Source organism: Mus musculus, chromosome 10, assembly GCF_000001635.26.
Source record: "Mus musculus strain C57BL/6J chromosome 10, GRCm38.p6 C57BL/6J".
Lineage (NCBI taxonomy): Eukaryota > Metazoa > Chordata > Mammalia > Rodentia > Muridae > Mus > Mus musculus.
In genome coordinates this window covers 80,085,088-80,107,686 of record NC_000076.6, presented here as the reverse complement: position 1 = coordinate 80,107,686, position 22,599 = coordinate 80,085,088, and the positions used below count along the sequence as shown (strand labels likewise).

General features: G+C 54.2%; 1 protein-coding gene across 9 annotated transcripts in view; it reads left to right on the top strand.

The window, feature by feature from the left end:
* Positions 1-1,578: 1,578 nt before the first annotated feature.
* The window catches only part of Sbno2 (strawberry notch 2), a 49,117-nt gene continuing 28,096 nt past the window's right edge, over positions 1,579-22,599 (top strand). For 3 of the 9 annotated variants that reach the window (XR_003948671.1, XM_006513495.3, XM_006513492.1), the window contains exons 1-3: positions 3,221-3,485; positions 4,966-5,077; positions 21,255-21,430. Coding sequence is in view for 8 of the 9 variants with exons in the window: in XM_006513495.3 (XP_006513558.1) it covers positions 21,350-21,430 (81 nt within the window). In the remaining variant the exon portion in view is untranslated. Of the gene's footprint in view, positions 1,705-2,015; positions 2,161-3,220; positions 3,486-4,965; positions 5,078-6,499; positions 6,616-21,254; positions 21,431-22,599 lie in introns of those variants that run through there. The other 6 variants (NM_183426.2, NM_001359637.1, XM_030245021.1 and 3 more) reach the window with 5 other exon arrangements.

Genomic DNA, 22,599 nt, shown 5'->3' with positions numbered 1-22,599 from the left:
CCTGAGGCCAGTAGCCAGGATTCTAGTTTCTCTCCTATTCTGTGCTGAGGATCCCAGTGCTGGACCTGGGGCCTGGCCTCAGGGCATCCAGTAAACATGCCTGGGATAAAACCAAAACCAAAAACAAATAGTCACCTCTGCTCTGTTTGCACCTCTCTCCCATTCTACAGATACCCAACCTCTGAGCCCTAGCTTCTGCCCCCCTGTTATCCTTATCTGCTTCCCCTCCACCCTCAGCCCCACCCCACCCCCACCGTGGTCCAGGTTTCTCAGGGATGGAACCAGAACTCTAGACCTGACATGGGAGGCCCTCAGTCTAGTAATGGTTTGGTCCTGGGCTGGAAGCTCAATGTAGAATTTTTTGTTGTTGTTTTTTTTGTTTTTTGAGACAGGGTTTCTCTGTATAACCCTGGCTGTCCTGGAACTCAGAAATCCACCCTAACCCTAACCCTAACCCTAACCCTAACCCTAACCCTAACCCTAACCCTGCTAGGCAGGTGGATTTCTGAGTTTGAGGCCAGCCTGGTCTACAAAGTGAGTTCCAGGTCAGCCAGGGCTATACAGAGAAACCCTGTCTTGGAACCCCCACCCCCAAAAAAAAAGAAAAAGAAAAAAAAAAGAAATCTGCCTGCCTCTGCCTCCCAAGTGCTGGGATTAAAGGCATGTGCCACCAAGCCTGGCTTAATGTAGAATCAAGGAACTCCTGAGGGTCATCCTCTCTCCCCCACGGGGGTGGGGGTGAGCTGGGTGGTATAGTGTCTAAAGTTGGACTCTTCTCTAGGACTGTCACTAGCTGAGCCTTTGGGTTTTAGTGTGTGTGTGTGTGTGTGTGTGTGTGTGTGCATTGTGCATGTATGTGTGTATGAATATGTGAACATATATATGTGTATATGTTTGTGTTTACATATGTGTGTACATGTACATGTATGTATGCATGTGTACATATGTGTGTGTATTGCGTTTGTATGTTTGCATCTGGCGCGGGGGGGGGGGGGGCGCATGCCTTTAATCCCAGCACTTGAGAGGCAGAGGCAGGCAGATTCCTGAGTTCAAGACCAGCCTGTTCTACAGAGTGAGTTCCAGGACAGCCAGGATTACACAGAGAAACCCTGTCTCGGGAAAACAAACCAAAACAAACGAAAAAACAGCTGGCCAAGGCTTGGGGTGTTGCTGGTCTGTGGCTCAGAAGGCTGCTCCCTGGGATAACATAGTACTATGCCACCACGCATAGCTCCAACTGACTTCTGTCTCTGCCCTGGCTGTACAGTATCCCTTGCTCTACAACCCTCATGGCTTCCTGTTGCCCTCAGCTCCCTAGTGATCCCCACTGTCCAGCCCTGGACCTTCCCCCATCCATGTGCCCTGTGTTTCATTCCCCTGTTACGATTCCCAATGTTCTTCCATTGTCCAGCCTGCTGCTGCTCCCCAACCTCAGGACCCACTCGAGACAAAGTGGAGGTGTGCCGATGAGCATTTCCCTGCAAGCTCCAGGTGTCTCAGCCTCTCCCTAGAGAGGAGGAAGGCCTGGGCTGGGTGGATCTCAAACCTGTCAGGCAGGTTAGCTCTTCCCCGAAGTCTTGGCACAGACTGCAGCCCTAACAGGGGCCTAGCAGGATCTGGCTGTATGTCCTGGGGCAGAGAGCTGGGAGCCCCAGGTCCTGGGACAGTGACCTATAGACACCTGGGGACACCAAGGAGCTACAGGTGGGTCAGCCACTGGAGGAGGAGGATGCCTGCACTGGGCCGTGCTGGCTGTTGGGGTGAGGTGGCTGTGTGAAGAGAGACAAAGTTGGGAGGAGAGAGAGACAGGGAGATGGGGGTGGGTGGATATATCCTTTGCGGCTGCTCCTGCCTCAGTGTCCCCTTCCATACTGAGGAAAACCCAGCAAGAGCTTGAGAAAGGGAGATGGAAGGGTGGTGGAGGTGGAGAGGGGAAGAGGCGGTGCCAGACTGGGGGCCCCCACCAGGGGAAGTGGGTATAGAAAACAGAAGTGGCCAGGGGGACCATGAGGAGGAGAAGCTTTGGTGGCAGCCTGGGAACACCGGGACTTTCCAGATTGTAGGGAAACAGGAAGTGAATCCCTAGGTCCAGGCCTGCATGGCCAGGCTGGTGCACCTGCCTGATGGCTGGGAACCTGGACGGAAGCTAGCTGGCTGCTGGTAGGGCAGGGCGGGAGGTGGGCAGATCTCAATAGGGGAGCTGGGGCTGGGGCTGCTCCAGTCTGAGAAGCTGAGGGCTCCAGAAGTTCCTTAGCACTCCCTGGCAGGGCTTTCTATCCTTTGAAACAATGACATGGGCTGTGCAGAGCTGTTCAGTGCTGGTACTTTCCTATTTAGCCTAAGGTGCTGGGCTTCATCCCTCCCTATGTATCTGACCCCCCCACCCCCATATCAAATCGTAAAGCTAAAACTAGGCTGGGGCTCTGAAGGTGGACTACCCAGCATGCAGCGGGCCCTGGGTTCCATCCCCAACACCACATAAACCAGACATAGTGGCACATGCCTGTCACCCCAGCACATGCCTGTCACCCCCAGCACATGCCTGTCATCCCCAAAACTTGGAAAGTGGGGATCAGGAGTTCAAGGTTATTGTGTTTTGTTTTGTTTTGTTTTGTTTTGTTTTGTTTTGTTTTGTTTTCGAGACAGGGTTTCTCTGTGTAGCCCTGGCTGCTGGCTGTCCTAGAACTCACTCTGTAGACCAGGCTGGCCTGGAACTCAGAAATCCGCCTGCCTCTGCCTCCCAAGTGCTGGGATTACAGGAATGTGCCACCACCGACCCGGTTCAAGGTCATTATTGGCTACATTTTTGAGTTTGGGGTTGGCCTGAGTTCATGAAACTGTTCTCAAAACAAACGAAGCCACAGTTTGTCAGTGTGGTCAGTGGAACAACCTAGCATGTAGCTCCTTAGTTTAAAGGCTCAGAGGAGTAAAGTGCCTTTCCTGGGGTCACACAACAAGCCCATGCTGCTGCATCTTTAAAACTGGGCCATGTCCAGGCATGGGGCACACGCCTTTAATCCCAGCACTTGGGAGGCAGAAGCAGGCAGACTTCTGAGTTCGAGCCAGCCTGGTCTACAGAGTGAGTTCCAGGACAGCCAGGGCTACAAGGAAACCCTGTCTCAAAAACAAACAAACAAACAAACAAACAAAAACCTGGGCCATGGACTTAGAGCCAGGTCCCTGTTGCTTTCTGAGGCTGACTCCTGTGTTTCCTTGGAAATCCCCAAATCTGACTAATTCCCTAGCCATCCCCAGCTTGGCAGATTCCTTCGGGCTGACAGGGCTAGATACACCCTGGGCTGGGCAAACTGCCCCCATTTGAGGCAAGATTATCCACTGTGACTTCATGGCTTCCCGTGCTGGACGTGTGGCAGAGGTCACTTCCATGCCTTTCCTTAGGTGACCTGGGACTAATTTCAGGATAGTCCTCTGCCTCCATTTCTTCCCCTGGGGAATGCAGGTGACACATATCTCAGAGGACTAAGGTGAGAGGGAACTGGATTCTTGGGTGTGGGACTCAAGCCTCCTAGTGGGTCTCACACTTCCAAACTCTTTATTCTGTGTGTGCGCGTGGGGGGTGTATGTGTTTGTGTACAGTGTGTGTGCGCGCGCATGCACGTGTGTGTGTGTGTGTGTGTGTGTGTGTGTGTGTGTGTGTGTGTAGGTCAGAAGTTAACCTTCAAAGTTACTCCTCAGGTACCACCTGTATTGCTCCCTGAGACTTGGTCCCTCCTGGACCTGGAATGTGCCCACCAGGCTAGGAACCCTCCTGCCTCTGCTTCTGCAGCACCGGGATGATCATCTGAACCCCTGCCACCACACCTGGGCTTGGGGATAGAGCTCAGGTCCTTAGCACTTTACCCCAAGCTGGCTGCCCAATCCACTATACCAGGCTTTTTTATTGTTGTTTGGTTTTCAAGACACTGCTTCTCTGTGTAGCCCTGGTTCGCTTTGAATTCACTGAGATGGCCTGTTTCTGCCTGCCCAGTGCTGAGATTAAGTTAAAGGAGTGTGCCACCACTGCCCGGCTATACCAGGCTTTTAAACAGCTTTTCTTTTTATCTAGATTGTCTTTCCTTTTGGTCTCTGTGAAAAACTCCTGATTAAACTTAAAATCCAAGTTTCTATAGCCTTACTGCTTAAGATCTCCAGTGGTATCCTTAACTTTATGCAGAGACTCCTGCCTGGGTCTCCTTCCCTGAGGACAGATAGTCCTGATTTCCTGCCCCTTAGACAGGGGTTTTTTGGGGGCACAATAAAGAGCCAGGTTCTCATCTGGGATGGTGGCACATGCCTTTAATTTCAACACTTGGGAGGCAGAGGAAGGAAGATCTCTGAGTCCAAGGCCACGCTGGTATACAGAGGGAGTTCCAGGACAGCCAGCTACATGGAGATAAAACAGCATCCATACAGTTCATTTACTTATGGGCAAATCTAATCTCAGGGTTGCAGGACACAGGCTTCTGAATGGTGGTGCCTCTGGGCCTGAATTCATGATACCCAGCTGGGAAGGGGATGGTGACTGAACTGGCTTTAGCCCCACTGAGGCCATTGCCCTAGGTCTGGACTGAGAAGGGAGACACGTGAATTAGATCTATAGTGGGTTTTAGAGATTGGACCAGGCATGATGGTTTATGCTTTTAAGATCAGCACTTGTAGAGTTCTGGTGGATCTTTGTGAGTTCTAGGCCAGACAAGGCCACATAGTGAGACTGTCTAAAAAGAAAAGAAAATAGGGCTTTTAGATAGTTCTAAGGGAGCGGAGGATGGCAAGGGTGTGAGAGGTTGGTGGGGTCTGATGTTGCAAGTGTGCCAGGGCATGTGCAAAGCCCTGAAGGGGAAACTGAGGAACGATCTACAGCCCAGCAAGGTCAGGCAGGGGACAGAGAAGGGGTCCAGCTCCCTCAAGTAGCAAGAACTGCCCGGCCCCAAGAGGCCCCGCCCCTAAGGCCGCGCCCCTTCGCAGAAGCGGAAGTGCGCGCCGCCGGCAACATGGCGCCCAGAACCCGGAAGTGAGCGGCGGCCGCTGAGAGGCTCCGGGAAACCGAGGCGTCGCGGGCTCAGCGATCAGGTCTGAGGTGAGGCGCCGGCCCGAGACGCCACTGTGACCCTTTCGCGATCCCCACGCGACTCGTGCGGCCAGGCTCTGGTTCCGGGCTTCTCGCGGCCGTTCCTTGGCTGCAGGGTGGGAGCGGACGCGGAGGAGGGTGCCGCACCGCGCGCGACCTCTGACCCTCCCCGCGACCCCCCTGACCCCGCCCCCAGTCACGACCCCTGTGCGCCCCATCTCTCTCTGTGAGGCGAGACCCCACGTTCCGCGTGGACCTCAGTCTCGGTCTTGCCCCAATAGTCCTGACCCCACGTCCGGCTGCGACCCCTGCCCCTGCCCCAGCCGGTGAGCCTCTTGGCTGAACTCCCCCATCTCCGGGGACCTCTCTCTCACTCCTGCTTTGACCCAGCTCCCAGGGAACCCCGACTCCTATTGCGACCTCCATTGTCCGTCTTTGACACTGACCCCAGTTTCCTATGACCCCCACCCCCCCACCCCCTTTCCTTTTGGCTGACCCGGATTCCCGCCTCTGGTGGTGAGAACTTCCTTCCCTGAAAATCTTGTCCACAGCCTGTCACTCCTGGCCTTGACTCTGGTATTGGGTCTTTGGAGGTACCCCTCATTCTTTTCGGCACCTTGATTCCCATACAATCTACTTTGAACCTTGACCCTAACAGACCACCACCCTCCCATCTACAGTTGAACCTTAACCTCACCTTGGGACCCCTGTTCTCCCAGTGAACCTTAACCTCATGCCAGGGACCCCGTCCTCCTAGACCCAGGACCTTCCCTCTCCTGAGACTCAGGTTGCACCCCGGGAACCTTCTCCCGCAACTCCTGCCCTTGACCCTGGTCCTGGGAGGGAACCCCAACCCCCACCTTGTGCCATGATCATTTGACCCCAGGCTCAGTCATGACCCCCTAACCTTTCTTTTCTGTTGTTTTCTATCAACTCCTGTTCAGTGTCCTTTTTGACCCCTTTCTTTTTCTTGTGGTCTTTGACCCTGGTGCTCCGTGAGGTATTTTTGTCCCTTCCTACCCAACTTGGTGTCTTTAGCGTTGAGGGTTCTCAGGACCCCTGGCTATCAAGGAGTCTCCTTACTGGGTTTCCTGGGTGGATGCCCAGACCTGGCCCCACCATTGGTCCCAGCCACGTCTCTCAAGTCTCCTCTTCTGGTTTGGGTTGGGGGAGTGTGTAGTAGAGAGTGACTTTGAAACCACATCACCAGGGAGCTAAGTGGGGGAGAGTGGGTGCCACCACCCTAGGTACTAGAGATGCACTAGAGGGACACAGCTGAACTAGCCTGGTGGTGAGGGAGGGATCTCAGGGTGTCTCCTCAGATGTCATGATTAACGCTCTGAAAAGTTAAAAAAAAAAAAAAAAGGCATGAGTGTGTCAAGTGTCTGGGCCATCCCCCGGCTCTGCTTCCCGGAATGCCTGTGAGTCCCTGAGTCCCGCCCGCTCGGGAGCGGCTGCCTTCCTGCCTTGGCTGTCTGGTGCGGGCCACTGAACCCTGTGATTGGGGAGTGACGGGGAGCCTGGCCTTGGGGGTGGCACGACTGCTGGTGAGTTTTCCAATGTGGTAAAGGGCCCCGAGGTACTAAGCTGAGCTGGGACCCCAGTGAACAGGTTAGATGAGGCATTGCCTGGAACCTGGCCTGGTTGGGACTGGCTCTGTTGTGTGGGACTGGGGACATTTGAAGGAACAAGGGGCATAACCTGGTGCCTCCCTCCCTGCAATCAGCCGTGCTAGGGACCTGATCCAATAGCAATCAATGGCTGGACTCTGTATCTGGGAGGCCTGGCTAGCTGAACCCCCAACTTCTCTTGGCCCCTCTCTACAGCCCTTGGGCCCAGCTTTGGATTGTCCCAGGACCTGGCTCCTACAGGTGGGCTGCTGAGGCTCTTTTCAAGTTGGGAATGATGAAGGCAGGGACCTGCCAACCCAGTCCTGGGTATGACAGTGACAGAGAGGCACCTCTGTGGCCATCAGTCAATCCTGGCAGACTTCTGCTCTGCTCCCACCTTTAAGGAGAAACGGGCACACGCTGGAATGGGCAGCCTGGCCCTACCAGTGGTGGCTTCTCTGGGCTCTGGACTGTAGGCAGTTTCCTTCCCTGGGTGGAAGTGGATGCAGGCACATAAGAGGGAACTGAGGCCCAGAGAGCTCATATGCCTGCCTGTGCAGTCCTGACACCAGGGCCCCTTGAGCAGGGCCAGTGGGAAACACTGGCCAAGAAGCGGAATAAAGAGGTGACTGTCCCTGCTGTCCCTGCTGCCTCTCCCGACCCCCACAGGGTGAGATGGACTGCTTCCCTGCTAGGGATGTGTGTGACAGAATCTAAAATTATGAGTGGGGAGGTTTGAATGCGGATAAAGGTCTACATCATACATTGTCAACATGGCCCCAGTCCTGTATGTGCCATCCAGTGAATTGTGTGAGCACAGTCAAGTCTACGCTGTGTGCATGTGTGTGTTTGCATGCCAAGTGTACTTCTCAATCACTTGTGAGGTTCACCTGTTGGTGCTATCAATTGTGCAGTTTGCAGCTCCTTTCACTGCTTCCATAACTAAGGGCCCTATGGTAATGGGGGGGCAGCATGGAGGACAACCTGAGGACAAGGTCACCTGGTTTATCCTGGCCTGTCCTCAGCACACTCCCACCCTGGAGCTCCAAATCTACCACCTGCAAGGGCTTGGGGTGAGGAGCTGGCTTCCTTTGGGACCATTGTTGACTGTGGCTGCCACCTCTCTGGTTGCTCTGCTTACTCCCCGGGAGAGGTGGGCACCTGTTTTGGCTGGTTTAAGGGATTTCAGAGCCAGGACGTAGTTGAGACTTTTGTCCTTATGCTTGTGGGCATCTCGTGCTTAGGACAGTGTGGAGAGACCTCAAGGACATTGTGTTCAGAGATACAGACACAGAAGGCCACACATTCCCTGTGGTGGGAAGGATCCAGAGTCGGGAGGAGGGTTTGTAGGGCCTGGGGCAGGGAGGTTGGGATGAGGTAACTGTTGTGTGGACAGGCTTTCCTTTGGGAAGGGTGTGTGTGTGACATATTCTGGAGCTATGTAGAGGTAATATTTGAATGACTTAGTGCGTTGGAAACTCTGCAGATGAACTTGATACCTGGGTATTCCAAAACAAGGTGGGTTGTGCACCTCCGAAGCCCATGCGGTGTGATTGTAAGGTTGGGAATGAGTCATAGGTCTGGCCCCTAGGGACACTGGAGAATGTGTGAGAACCTTGTCCTGGGCCCCTTAGATGAGGACAAGCACAGTGGCCTATATGGCCGCAGCTCAGCTCTTTCCGTGGTAAGGACTCTGTGTTGGCAACTCTGAAGGGGCCGGAAATGACTGGAGGTAGCCCTAGTGTCAACTGTTGTCCTGTCCTCTTGCTCCCAGTAGTGGACCCTGTGTGATCAAAGGGACAGAAATGGTCCCGCTGGTGTATGAAGAACAGCCAGCCAGCCATGCCTGGGGCTGTGTGCTGAGGGTCTGGGGACAGCAGAGATATCATATGTACTGGGGAAGATATTGGCTTGGCCGCTATGTGTCCACACTGACCACAGGGAGATGGATAGTGGGTCAGATACAGCACTCCTACGTGGCTTCAGAGCTGTCTGTCTGCCTTGTCCTCCCTTGCCTCCATCTTTTGTCCCTAGACCTTGCTGCTTTTTTCCAGACTTGCACCCCCACATCCATGTGCAGCTGTGCTGTGGTGAGCAGACTTACAGGTCTCTCAGACTGGCCCTATCCTGGCCCCAGTACAAATCCAGTATGGAGTGAAACTGAAAGGGGCGGTGGCTGGGATGGGGCAAGGTCCTGCCACATTTCGAAAGTGACAGTGCAGGACCTGGAGGAAAACGCTCATTTGCCTTTTCCGGAAGTCCCCCACCAATGGAGGGTCAAAGGCTGCAGATCCAGGCAGGACAGGTTGAGGGTCCTGGGAGGGCAGCAGATCTAGGTCTTTATGATGGTGACTCATCGTGACAAGGGTGGGGTCACTGTACCAGGCGTGCCAATAGGTCAGAGAGAAAGTCCCTGATGCTAGAACAGCAGCTATATATCCCAGTTGCTCTCGGGCCATTCTGTAGCCCCCGGTGGCCTTCTGCACATCAGGAAAACCAAGGGCAGTGTGGTCCCCTTACTCTGTCTGCAGCTTGTGGAGAGGGCAGTGTTTCTGGTCTTTGCTACTTTTCCCACCCTTTATCTCACTCCTTCCCCCTGTTTCACTCCCTATCACTAGATAGGAGAGAAAGAAGGATGGGGAGTGGGGAGAGCCCTAGATCTAGCTTCTCCTTCCAGCATGACTACCAACAACACCCATCCCCGCTGAACAACCACCAACTACCAACCCGCCTCTCAGGTCCTAGCATGTATATACCCTCTGAAAAGTTCCCAGAATCCCAAACACCTCACACTCCCAGAAACTTTCTGCAGCTGGCAAAACCGTGCCTCTGCTAGAGCAGGAGGCAAATCATAATCAGCTGCTGTGGACAGTCCAAAGCAGCCCTACACCCCACACCTGGGATTAAAACAAAAACACGCTCTTTTAATATTTCTTTGTTTTGTTTTGTTTTGTTTTTTAAAGAAACCAAAATTACACGGTTCTCTCTATAGGGTGGGTGCAGTTTTGGCTCTGGGTCCTGGGGAGTGGTTATGGGGGTAGTCTCATATGCCTGGTGGGGACCAGAGGGTCCATGTCGTGTTACAAATGAATGGTTGGGAGCAACCAGAATGTTCTGGGTTGGGCCAGTGAGGGCTCTGCGTGTATCCCAAGTACAGTGAATTGTGGTATCTGAGTCCCTGTGTACTGGTCAGGGGTGTTCATGTCTAAGCCTGGCTAGAGGCCAGCTAAAGAAACCTGTTGCTGTCACCTGGGCACAGGCATCCTGGAGTCCAGGGAGATGGCCTTTTGGATTCTGAAGCTTGGCCTTCTGAGCCCCAGGTAGAGGTTGGGTACTCAGGGATGCCACTAGGGGTGTTCCGGAGTTGACATTTTTACTCTGGCTCTGTGGGAACCTGGTAGCACTCAGCATTGGGGGCTGGGTGTGATGTCCTGTTTTGCTCACTTTAGATAGTCAGGGGCTGCCACCCCCAAACCCCAGTCCTGGGCTTCTCCTGAAAAACCAGCCTGTCTGGATACCCAGAGCCACATTCCTTTCTCCTGCCCCCTCCTGCCATGCCTGGGCCTCTCCAATGTGCCCCGCCCACCTGCTTCCTCCCCCCCCCCGCCCCCCGCCCCCGAAGGGCGGGGCTGGGGAAAGTGCCGCAGAGAAGCTGTGGGACTCCAGACACTCCAGCATCTGACACTGTGTCCTTGGACCCCTGCTGATCATTCAAGAGTCTCCTTTGGGGACCAGTGGCTGGCCTGTAGTGTCGGGGGTCTGAGGTGTGGCCTAGAGAGTCATTAGAATAATTGGCCCTGTGGACATGCTGACTTCCATGGTCAAGACTGACTGTCTCTCTCAGGTTTTGGTAAGAGTCCCAGGTGAGGGGCTATAGCTCTAGGGACAGAGCACTTGCCAGGCGTGCATGTAGAAAGCCCTGGGTTCCATTCCACAGCCATATAAACCTTGTGTTGTGGGGTGGTTCACACTGTCACCCCAGCACTCTGGAGTTCTGCTACAGAATGAATGAGTCCAGAGTCAAAACCACAGTGGGTGTGTCTGAGTGGCCATAGTGTCCCTGAGGTCTTCTCTCTCTTTCACTTACAGGCAGACCCCAATTTAGGCCACACTGTCTGCCCTGCAGGCTGTGGAAATGGGTATAGCAGGAGTCAGTCCTCTGGAGTCAAGGTCTATCCATTGACAGCATTGCTGAGGTGAGGCTTCCACCAACCACCAGCCTAGAGCCTCCCCTATAGGCCTGTGGGAACCAGCCCAGGTCCCATCTGGAGGCCCTTGTGCTTATGTTGCTGGACCTGTATTCTCTTCATAGTGGAGAAAGAAGTGGGTGCCTTAGGCAGCAGTGTCAATCAAGCCTGCTTGTCCTAGCATGGAGCATGGACCCTCACTCACACAGACACACACTGCTCCTGTACCCACAGCCCAACCCCAAGCTAGAGCTAGCTAGCCTCCACTCTCCTCTGGACATTAGAGAACCCTCATGCTGGGATGAAGATCCCTGTGTTGACACTGAGGCTGGACCAAAGGATCTCAAGGACAGTGGTGGCCAGCCCCAGCTACCACTTGAGTTCTCCAAGAGGCTCTGAACTTCAGGTGGGATGGCAGCAAGCTCTCTGTGGACCATAGACATACCAGGTCATCAGTGTCAAAGGAATAGGAAGGAAGCCAGGCTCGGGTAGAAAGTGACCTAACAGAATGACTTGAGAAGCAGAGATCATAGCTCAGCACTGAAAGACCAGGCTGAAGCTTGAGACCCAGGCTGGCACTTCCCAGGGCTGGGGCTAGGGCCCTGGAGACGCAGCCTGAGGCTCTGTCATGCTTCTGGGATGGGTAGCTGTAAAGCTAGGCGATATGCCCCTGTGCTTCTATAGGAAGTCAACTCTTCAGATGCTACACACAGAGGCTCCTCCAGGCATGCCTCCAGCATGAACAGACTTTGCCCATGGCGCCCCATTACTAGCTTCTATAGTTTTGGATGATATGTAGGCAAGGAGTGGACTAGTGAAGCACTGGGCTGTAAGTAAAGATTGTCTTCAGAAAATTTCTTCTCTCACTGTGATTAGTTACTCTAAAGGAGAATTACCTAGAAGTGCCTTTGTTGTAGAAAAATAAAAATGCTAGGGGATATGGATGGCTGTACCCCAAAGCTGGGCACTGGGGCCTTTCTTCTGAGCCTGGCTTCCTCCCTGGTCCTTTAGAACTGGCAAGTCCTGTGTGCCTGGCTTCCTGAGGCTCCGCCTCTCTCTGGAGCCTGGAGAGGTTGTGTGAGCTCATGGGCTCTGGAAAGCCAGCTGATACTTCCAGTGGGGGCTGAGTCCTCCTCATGGTTACTGTGAGGTGATTGTCCTGGCCCTGATGGCATCTGTGGGACTGGAGTCTAGAACGTCCTCCTCAGAGGAGGTTTTCCTCCTGGTGGTCGCAGCCTCCGCAGGACACTGGCTGCGATGGACACCTACTGTCCCAGGACTTGGAGGCTAAGGTAGGAGGATGAATTCCAGGCCAGCTCCAGGTAGCTGAGACTGTCCCAAATAAGAAAGCACAGCAGCTTAGCCTGTGTCCCACCCTTGGCTCTGTGAGGGCAAGGGTTGCAGACAGTTGTCTGTCTCTGTCCTTCTCTGTGCCCCCACTGGCCTCCAGTCCTCCCTGCACTCCCTGGGTCAAGTCATAGGACAGCAGCTAGTGGTCTCCCCTGATCTCTGTTCCCAACTGGGCTTTCTTCTAGCCTCGTGGTCACTAGCTCAGTCTCCCCCAACCCCTGTCAGTGGGTCAGACTAGTGCCCCTGAATCCCCCAGCCTGTGCCCTCTCCTGTGAGCAGGGCCATGGCCAGTTGAGGGGATGCCAGGCACTGCCCATCAGGCCTGACATTTTAAGCTACTTCCCACGTGGTCATCCTTGTCGCCAGCTCTGCCAAGGGCTATGGGGTCTCCAGCCCTCCACCCTCACTCCTGAGCATACCGCTGTCACTCTATCCCAGCACATGGTTCCCTGGACTAGGCCTCTGTCCAGCCAGACCAGAAAGTTTTGCAAGGGAGGGTGGGCAGTTCAGACTCCAGGCTCCTCCCTGCCTCTGGCAATCTTGTCTTCTAATATTCCCTCCTGCCTGTCTCTGTCTTTCAAAAGATCCTGGAAGGCAAAGGTGCCAAGCCTCCCACACCTCCAGAGTAGTCCTGGAGAAGGGCTATGGTTGTCCTTTGACCATTGTCCCGAGGACCCATGTACAGCCAGGAGTGAGGGCTTTCCAAGCCACGCTAGAGCCAAGCTCAGCTGCTACACTTTTTTTTCCTAGATGGGGGTGGGGGTGGGGTTTCTCTGTGGAGCCCTGGCTGTTCTGAAACTCACTCTGTAGACCAGGCTGGTCTTGAACTAAGAGATCTACTTGCCTCTGCCTGGAAGTTGGCTGCAAGTAGAGGTGTGCACCAGCACTAGCCAGCGCCCCATGCTCTCTCTAAGGGGATGACATGAGATTGGTGGAGGGGCATCCTGGGCTGAGGTGTTATCTGGGGGTCAGAACTAGGACTTGAGGTATAGCCCACATCCAGACCCCTGCATCGTGGCTACTCCCCAGCACACTGTCCTCATTATACAGTGCGGCTCCTGCCACCAGCCTGCTTGTGACACCCTGTGTCCATGTCCTGAAGAACCTGGGGTTAGGCTGGCCATGGCCTCTGCCTGTGGTTGGCATCCCCATTGTTGTGTTCTAGGGCCTCCAGAGAACTCTGGAAGCTCAAGGTCATGTCCGGGGCCTTCATATTCAGCTCTGGGAGTCAGCGCAGGTCAGAGCTGCTGCCTCTGGCACAGTGCAGATGCCAGGGCTTAGAGACTTCCAACCTGCGTAATTTTTAACCATAGAAATAGAGAATTCTGAGTTCTGGAGACCCTGATGCCTGTCTGATGTCTCCAAGGCCGGGACCCTGAACTTGGGAGTGTCATTGGGCTTGGGGTCAGCGACCAGAGGATCTCAGGATCATGCACTGTGTCCAAAGACTGTCTGCAAGTGAGGCTCTCGGCCGACCACTGCCTGCTCCCCGACAGCGAGGAGGCTCTGGCCTCTTCACACCTAGCCACGTTCATCTGGGTTCAGAGCAATGGAGGGCCATACCCCATCCTGTGCCCACCCCATCCCTCCAGGTAGGGAGAGGTCAGCCTGAGTCGCCTGTGTGTCAGGTGGCAAGATCGATGCTGGGGATCCCTGCCGGGCAAGCTGACGGCCTGACCGTCCAGTTACTTACTTGTTTGTTACACTCATTCATCGCGCAGGGGGCATGTGCAGCACAGCGTGCATGTGTGTGTGCGTGCGTGCGTGCATGCGTACGTACGTGGAGTCAGAGCACAGCTGTGGACGGTGGTTCTCTCATTCAAGCATCTGGGTCCTGGGGATGGACTCAGGTTGCCAGGCTTGCCAAACCTAGCTGGCTGGGATCTGCCTCCTGAGTGTGGGCAATGGTTTTAGGGGTCTAAGTTTGGGCCCCTGTCCCAAGCTCCCACAGAAGCCTTAGGCTTCCTGGCTGTAAGATGGGGAGAGGAGACTGAGCTTGTGGGATCCTGGCCAGAGAGCCGATCCTGCAGCCACTAGCACCAAGCCTGTCTTCTCTAGCCCTTACCAATAATTAAGACAGTACTCAGCACCCACCCCCAGTGCTTCTAGCAATCACAGAGGAGAGACCAGACCTCAGGACCACAAAAAGGAAAGTCCTGTTGTTCTCAGCCCGGGCTCTCTAGAGCCACTGCCGCCCAAGGTCAAGTCTGGTTTATGAGAAACTCCCAGGCCTTGGGGACACCCAGGTTAACTCTTCCTGAAGGCATGGGGAGGAAGGGGCCCAGCTGGACCTTGGGGAGAAAGTGGGCACACTGAGCTCCTGAGAGTGGCTGTTGACATGTTTGGTGCTGCCTGAGTATCCTGTAGGTTTGGGTATTCTCTGAGACACAGCCTCTCCCACAACCAGGCTGACCTCTACAGAGGCCAAGGAGGGGGTGTTGTGCTGGGGTTCTTGGCAGCCAGGATTACCTGGCCACTGGGAAGATGTCAGAGTAGCCTGGCTGGACCAGACTTCCGGGCTGCTCTCCTTGGCCAAGGTAAGACTTTGAGCTGTGGAGACGCAGTACCAAGACTCATGGCTCATTGTCGCCCTCATGCATGGCACGTTAGTTGTGAAGCAGGGCAGCTGTGGGTGTGGCTGAGTACTATGCCACATACTTGTTCTGTGGACACTCGAAGAATGGTGACTGGGGAGGGGGGGACACAGCCTTCTGCCCCTCAGCTGTGCACACATTAAACTGTGTGTCAGTCCTTGAAGCTGACTCCCCCCTTTCTAGGTTCTGAGTGCTGGCTCTGTGCAGGGACGTCCTGCGGCTGGAGTCCAGTACTCTCCTAGCATGCACGCAGCCCTGCTTTCCATGAGACCCTGTGTGTTAAAACGCAGTACAGGAGCCACCCACTCTCAGCGCCAGGCCATTTATTCTGGAAGTTTCTGTTTCCAGGTCACAACCTTGGATCCAGTGGCTCTCTGAACTCAGGTCTGCCCATGTCTGCCTGTCACCAAATCAGCCTGGTTTTGGAGATGATTCGATTCACTTTTTTTTTCTTCACCAAAACAACAACAAAAAAAACCAAAAAAACACCGGGTATGACAGTGACTTAGTAGAACCCCGTCTAGAGTTCCCAGTGAGGGGCTGGGGGTGAGGCTTAGAATCCCTTGATAAGGGATTGAGGCTCTCAGCGGTAGAGCCCAACCTAGAACCCTCTTCTCCTTGCCAGCGGCTCACTATCAATGGATTTTGTCAACTTCAACACACCCCTGCCAAACCCCGAGTCCAGGCCATCTCAGCTGGGCCTTTTCCATCTGTGAATGGACACACCTCTAAATATGTTTGCAGTTGGCACCACTTCTAGCAAGCTCCCAGCTGTTCAGACTCTTCCCCATGGAACTGGCCCCAAAGGTTCCAAAAAGGCCAATGTCTGTACAGAGGAAGGGGCTCTAGCTGGACCAGTTGGAACCTAACTAGGCATCTGAATGGCCTAGGACTCCACCTCATAGGAGCTGAGCCTTGGGAAACCCACCAGCCTCCTGCTGCCTGGGCTAGGTCCCAGGGCCAGGCACTCACTGGATTTGGGAATGTGAGGCGTGTGGGTCAGTCATGGTGAAGGGTGAGCGCCAGGGCTCTACACTGTCTGTCTGCTAGGCTCTGGCCTTGCTCCTCCTGCATTGTCCCACCCAGGACAGTCTGGCTGGTCCCTGCTAGGCAGCAGATGCCTGGACATCACGTCCGGGGGTGATTCCAGCTGAAGCACCACGAGGCTTCTGGAGGGCCGGCAGCTGCTGCACAGTGCAGAGACCAGAGGGGCTGTTAGGGACTGGAGGGCCTCTCCACCTTAGGGCAGCTCTTTGTTTTGTGTTTTGTCTGGAGCCCAAGTTGGCCCAGCAACTCACAGATTTTGTGATTAAATGGGTATGCCACCACACCTTCCTTCCCAGCTCTCTGCATTCTTGGTCACAGGCTAGAATGACAGGTATGCACTAACATTGGTCAAACCCAGAGCTTCATGCCTCTGAGCCCTAGCCCCAGCTTGTCTGTCTATCTATCTCGTTGTTGTTGTTGTTGTTGTTTTTTATTATATGTAAGTACACTGTAGCTGTCCTCAGATACTCCAGAAGAGGGCATCAGATTTCATTACAGATGGTTGTGAGCCACCATGTGATTGCTGGGATTTGAACTCGGGACTTTCAGAAGAGCAGTTGGCACTCTTAACCACTGAGCCATCTCGCCAGCCCGTTGTTGTTTTTCTTCAAGACAGGGTTTCTCTGTGTAGCCCTGGCTGTCTTGGAACTCACTCTGTGGACCAGGCTGGCCTTGAACTCAGAAATCCGCCTGCCTCTGCCTCCCAGGTGCTGGGATTAAAGGCGTGCGCCACCACTGCCCGGCTTAACTTTCTTGTTTTGATGCAGAGTCTCCATCTGAAGCTCACGCTGTCTAAGAACTTGGCAGAATCCTCCTGCCTCAGCTTCTTGAGTGTTGAGCCTGCAGGCACATTTTACTGCTCTCTGATCAGGTTTCCAAGAACAGAATAGGGACCTGGTGTGGCCTCCTTGAAGCCCTTGTGTCTTCAGCAACCTGGAGGTCCTGAGAGGCTGCACGTGGGTGGGACCCCCACATCCTCCCCATGTGTAGAGGGACCTGAGTCAGGCTCAGAAAAGGGAGGAGCAAGGCAGGTGGAGGCCACCCTGTGTTATCCGGGCCTGTTCTCCTCTGACTTATGCTTTGCCACCCTCAGCTGCTCTAGAATACTGTTACAGCTCTCTGGAACACGGTGGCAGAAGGAAGCCATGTGATCCTGCAGACTGACCAAGATCACTGCTTGGAGTCTGTCTTCTGTGAGGTAGGGGGGAAAACAGTGCCTAGCCTGTACCACTCCTGGTATGAGACACATACCTAAACATAAACACAACAGACTGCCAGCAGAAGGTGCTTCCATGACCTCTGGCCCGCAGGTGCAGTGTGGTGCCCACCTGACTCAGAAATTTGGTTATTACATGTGTTTTGTGTATGTGTCTACTCACACATGTGCGTGCAAAATACTGTTCTTTCGTCCAGAGGATTCAGCAGGGCGTGCGTGACAGCACAGCCTTTAATCCCAGCATTTGGAGACAGATATAGGTGGAGCTCTGAGTTCAAGGCCAGCCTGTTCAACATAGACACTGTCCATAAAAAGTCTTTACCCACTGAGCCATCTTGCCAGCCCCCACCTGAGTTTATTCTGGCAGTGTGTGTGTCTGACTGGATGATCTGTGGTGTACGTTCAAGGCAGGAAACAGATAACTGGGGGACAGACTACAGAGAGAGCAAGTCAGTGTGGGGCAGGATGCCTAGACATGGGCATCTTGGGAGGTAGGATGACTGTAGGGCATGCTGGGAAGGATGGAAGATGTGGTGCCATGCTGTGGCTTCTAGCACGGATGGTGCCCTGCCCTGTGAGGGTGGCCAAAGGGGAGCATGTGAGTGAGCAGTAGGTGCAGACGTCTTCTCCACAGCCCGGCACTCAGGAGTCCAGCTCTGTGTCTCAAATGTTTACTTATTAGTGTGTGTGTTGACCATGGGTGTGTATGGAGGTTGGAGGCTGGCTTGCAGGGATCGTGTCTTTGCTCTTGTCAGCCTATATTCTGCATGCATGTTCTTGTCATGGAGTCCCACATTGGTTTGTGCCTGGTTCTCTTCCCAAATGTCCCTGTTCATGGCTGTGCAATACTTCAGTATGTGGGTGCTACACACCGTCTCTCGGTAGAGCCTGGGCTGTGTGAATGGTGAGGTTTTGACTTTCACATGGAGTGTGGACCTAGCTTTGGGCACATAGCTAAAAGCAGACTTGTTGAGCCTTGTAACAGCTCTGTTTAACCCTTAAGGAACCACCAGACTGTTTCTAGGGCTTTGCCATATTGCTGGCTTGCCTGTGTTATAAGCGACTGGCTACTTCCTCTATAATTTAATGGTGCTCAGTGGCTGCCTGAGTAGGTACCCATGTTGTCCCCACCCCCACCCCAGGTTCTCGGATGAGCCCTTTGCCTGGTCAGAGGAGCCAGTGAGGATCACAGAAGCACAGCCCCCAACCCCCACTTGGTCCTGACTCACTAAGCATGACCCTTGCCTTCCAGGACAGGAGGGAACAGCAGTGCTCCACTTAGGACAGGAGGGAGCACGGATGCTCCCTGGTGGGAGAGAAAGGACACAGCACAGTGCAGCCAAGCCTGCTGCTGCAGCTTCCCGAGGACTGAGGACCACCTGAGATAACCACTCTCTCTACTCTCTAAGACAGCAGCCCCCAGTCAGTGCATACCCAGGGGTGGGGCCCGTCTCCTGGGAGCCTATGAGGACACCACAGGGCTGGGCTCTCAGGATAAAGGAGGGTCTGCCCAGTTACCCTCAGGGAGTGTGGTTGGGAGGCAAAGGCTGTGGCAGAGGAATGTCTGAGCCTTTCAGCCCCTGCAGCCTGTCAGCTGCCAACATGGAGCCAGGGCTGGCCCGCTATGCCCCTCAATCAGTCATCAGTCAATCAATCAATCAATCAATCAATCAATCTCTTTCTCTCCCCCAGTCTCCTCCCTCTCCCCTCCCTCCCTCTTTCTGTGTCCTCTCTCCTCTCTCTCCCTTCCTCCCACCGTGTGTGTGTGTGTGTGTGTGTGTGTGTGTATGTGTGTGTGTGTGCCTGTGTGTGTGTGTGTGTGCGTGTGTGTGTGTGTGCGTGTGCGTGTGTGTGTGTGCGTGTGTGCGCGTGTGTGCGCGCGTGTGTGTGTGTGTGTGGCGTGTGTGTGTGTGGGGGGGGCGTGTGTGTGTGGTGTGTGTGTGTGGTGTGTGTGTGTGTGTGTGTGGCGTGTGTGTGTGCGCGTGTGTGTGTGTGGCGTGTGTGTGTGTGTGTGTGTGTGGCGTGTGTGTGTGTGTGTGTGTGTGTGGCGTGTGTGTGTGTGTGTGTGTGTGTGTATGTGTGTGTGTGTGTGTGTGGCGTGTGTGCGTGTGTGTGTGTGTGTGTGTGTGTGCGTGCGTGTGTGTGTGTGTGTGTGCGCGTGCGTGCGTGCGTGCGTGCGCGTGTGTGTGTGTGGCATGTGTACATACATGCTAGTTTGGGTACATACCCAGAGGCCTGAGGACTTTATCACTCTCTGCCTTATTCCTTTGCTTAAAAACAAAACAAGGTGGTGGTAATGCACATCTTTAATCTCAGCGCTCGGGAGTCAGAGGCAGGTGGAGTTCTGAGTTCTGGGCTAGCTTGGCCTACAGAGATCGTTCCAGGACAACCAGGGCTACTCAGAGAGACCAAACCAAACCAAACCAAACAAAACAGAATAAAACAAAATAGTCTCTCAGGCCGGAGATACAGCCCAGTGATTAGGAGCACTGTCTGCTTTTGCAGAGAACCCAAGTTTAATTCCCTGTACCTACATGACAGCTCACAACCATCTGTAACTCCAGTTCTAGGGGACCCAGTGCCCTCTCTGGCTTCTGCAGGGACCAGGCATATACACGGTGCACAGACAGGTACAGGCAATGCTCATACATATATATATAGTTAAAGTAAGTACTTAAAATATGGTTTAATGTAGACAGGCTAATCCTTGAGCTTGCTGTGTTGTTGAGGGTGACCTCAGACTCCTGACCATCCTGTGTCAGCCTGCCTAGTGCTGGGATGACAGGTGTGTACAACACCTTCGTGTCTCACTGTCTGTCTCTCACTGAATCTGGTAGTGTATTGCAGTCACTGCTGGGGCTAGAAGTAAGTGTGGTCATGCCTGGCAGGTGCTGGAGATCTGAGTCTGCGCAGTGAGCATTCCAACCTAGTACACCATTTCTCCAGTTCCTTTTTTTATTTGCGGGACATGGCGTCGTGTAGCTCAGGCCGGCTTCTAACTTCCTATGTAGCCCAGGATGGTCTTGACCTCCCCATTTCCCTGCCCCACCTCCCTAGTACCGGGATGGCGTGTGTAGTACTACAGCTTGTTTATGGGGTGCTGGGGTCAGACCCAAGGCTTCCTCTGTGCCTGGCGAATACCCATGCCATGGCCCCACAGCTTCGGTTTATTTTTTGAGGCAGTCACACTCTATAGCCCAGGCTGGTCTTGAACTTGTTACCTTGCTGCCTCAGTTTCCCAAGTGCTATGATGACAGGCTGACAGAACTCAAGGCCACCTCCTAGGCGAACATTCATCACTGAGCCACATCCCCAGTTCACCCCAAAATATGAGGTCGACCAGTCCCCCAGATCACACAGTATCCATCCACCATGAGCCTCTGTGAGTGCATCTAGTTGTGACCAGACTCCCAGGTCTGGGCTTGCTGGGCAGCTGGCCTTCAGAGCTGGGACTGGTGCAGAACATGACTTCTGGCCTTGCTGGCAGTCTTGCCTCTGCCCACTGGGCCCTTTTCCCTCCCTCCTGCCAGCATCCCCAGGCAGGCAGGCTGGCTTCCCCTGGTTGGATTACACAAGCCACTGCCTGCTGCTTGTGGCCTGGGCTGTGGGCAGTTACTGGAAGGCCCCTGCTCTGCTCCAGGGCTTGGCTGGGCGGCGTCCATCTCCCCTTCCTGTCTCTGGTGATTAACCTTGTGTTGCCCGCCTGAGTTCCACCACCTTCCTGGATGGTCTGGGACTCTGTTCTAGGCTGGGGGGCATGGAGGGAGCTTGGAGACCTTGATGTGCTCCAGTCTGTGTCACAGACCTGGGGCAGGGCATAGTTGTCCTGTGTCTGACCATGTTGGGCTTAGGGTTCACCACCCTGCAGCCAGGGACACCCTGGGCAGGCTCTCCAGGGTCTGGCTCAGAGGGAACTTCTGGGGTTCTTCTGAGGTATTTAGGTTTCCTGATATGCTCTCGGTGTCTGCAGTGTCTTCAGAGGTCCTGCCTGACCCTCCCTACCGGGTCACAGTGCCAGCCTCAGCCTGTGCTACTTCAGCAGCTTGATCCAATGGGCAGCGGCCATGCTATTGACCAGTGCTTATGGTCACAGTGGGGCAGGAGCCACACTTTCCAGATAGGCTTGCCGGGAGTTGGGGAACCTGCACAGTCCTTTCATGATGGCTTCCTCTCCCACCACAGGATATGACATTACAACTGCCGCTGCCAGCACCACAGAGTAAGCAGTCCAGATAGCCGCCACCCGAGGGTCGCGGAGCGCTGCCTCCACTTGCCTGATGCTGGCAGTGGAACCCACCATGGATGGGGACTTCCCTCCACATGAGCTCCCACCCCCTGGAGGTGGCATCCAGCTACAGGTGAGCCTTGTCCTTGATCTTGAAACCACCCCAGGGGACAGAGCAGATTTCTTTTTTTTTTTTTTTTTAAGATTTATTTATTTATTATATGTAAGTACATTGTAGCTGTCTTCAGACACTCCAGAAGAGGGAGTCAGATCTCGTTATGGATGGTTGTGAGCCACCATGTGGTTGCTGGGATTTGAACTCTGGACCTTCGGAAGAGCAGTCGGGTGCTCTTACCCACTGAGCCATCTCACCAGCCCCAGAGCAGATTTCTTGAGGGCACTCGGACCATGACAGCACTTTCTGCTCCCCAGCTGCCCTGATACCCCCCTGGTCGTGATGTGTCCCCTGAGTGAAAAAAAGAGTTGACTTCTGGGTTGATCTTGGCCCACAGCATCTTCCCCTCATGTCTCCTGCCCCACAGTTTGCCATGGAAGGAAGGACTTTTGTTGTCTTATTGTTGGTTTTGGTTTTTTATTTTGCTTTTTCAATGCTGGGTTTCCTATAACCCAGGCTGGCCTCAAGTTTGCATGTATAGAGTGATCTTGAACTCCTAGCTCCATCTTCTGAAAGCCAGGTGACAGGCATGTCCCCACGCCCCATATATGTGGGACTAGGGATTGAGCCCCATGTTTGTGTGCTGTAAACCGAGTCCTGACCCCAGACTTGCTTCTGGGTTCTTTGAGACAGGGTCTCAGTCTGTAACCCAGACTGGCCTGGAACTCATGGTTGTCCTCCTGCCTCAGCTTCCTGAGTGCTAGGATCCCTGGCAGGGGCTGCTCTTCAGGGAAATAGCATCCTCTGCCCCTCTGTCTCCTCGTGCTGTCACAGGCCCTGAGGATGCAGGACACCCACAGTGTTCCAGGACACAGGAAGTAAGTGGTCAGACAGGATGAGGGTAAGCCAGAGCTGTGCTGTAGTGCAGTCCCAGGGACACAGGTGGGGTGACAGGGCCCTCAGGCACTGGAACAGCTATGTAGGCTGCCGCTGACCCAGGACCACACCATGCCTAGCTGTACTATCACGTGCTCCTGTGGGGGAGCATGGAAGAGGAAATATCATTAATGGAGCTTCCAGATCTTGGGGTAAGGGAAGCAACAGCGACTGATACCCAGAATGTCACTTGCAACTCAGAAACCCTGGCTGGCATCCAGTACCTGCGGCCAGTAGCAAGCAGGCCGTGT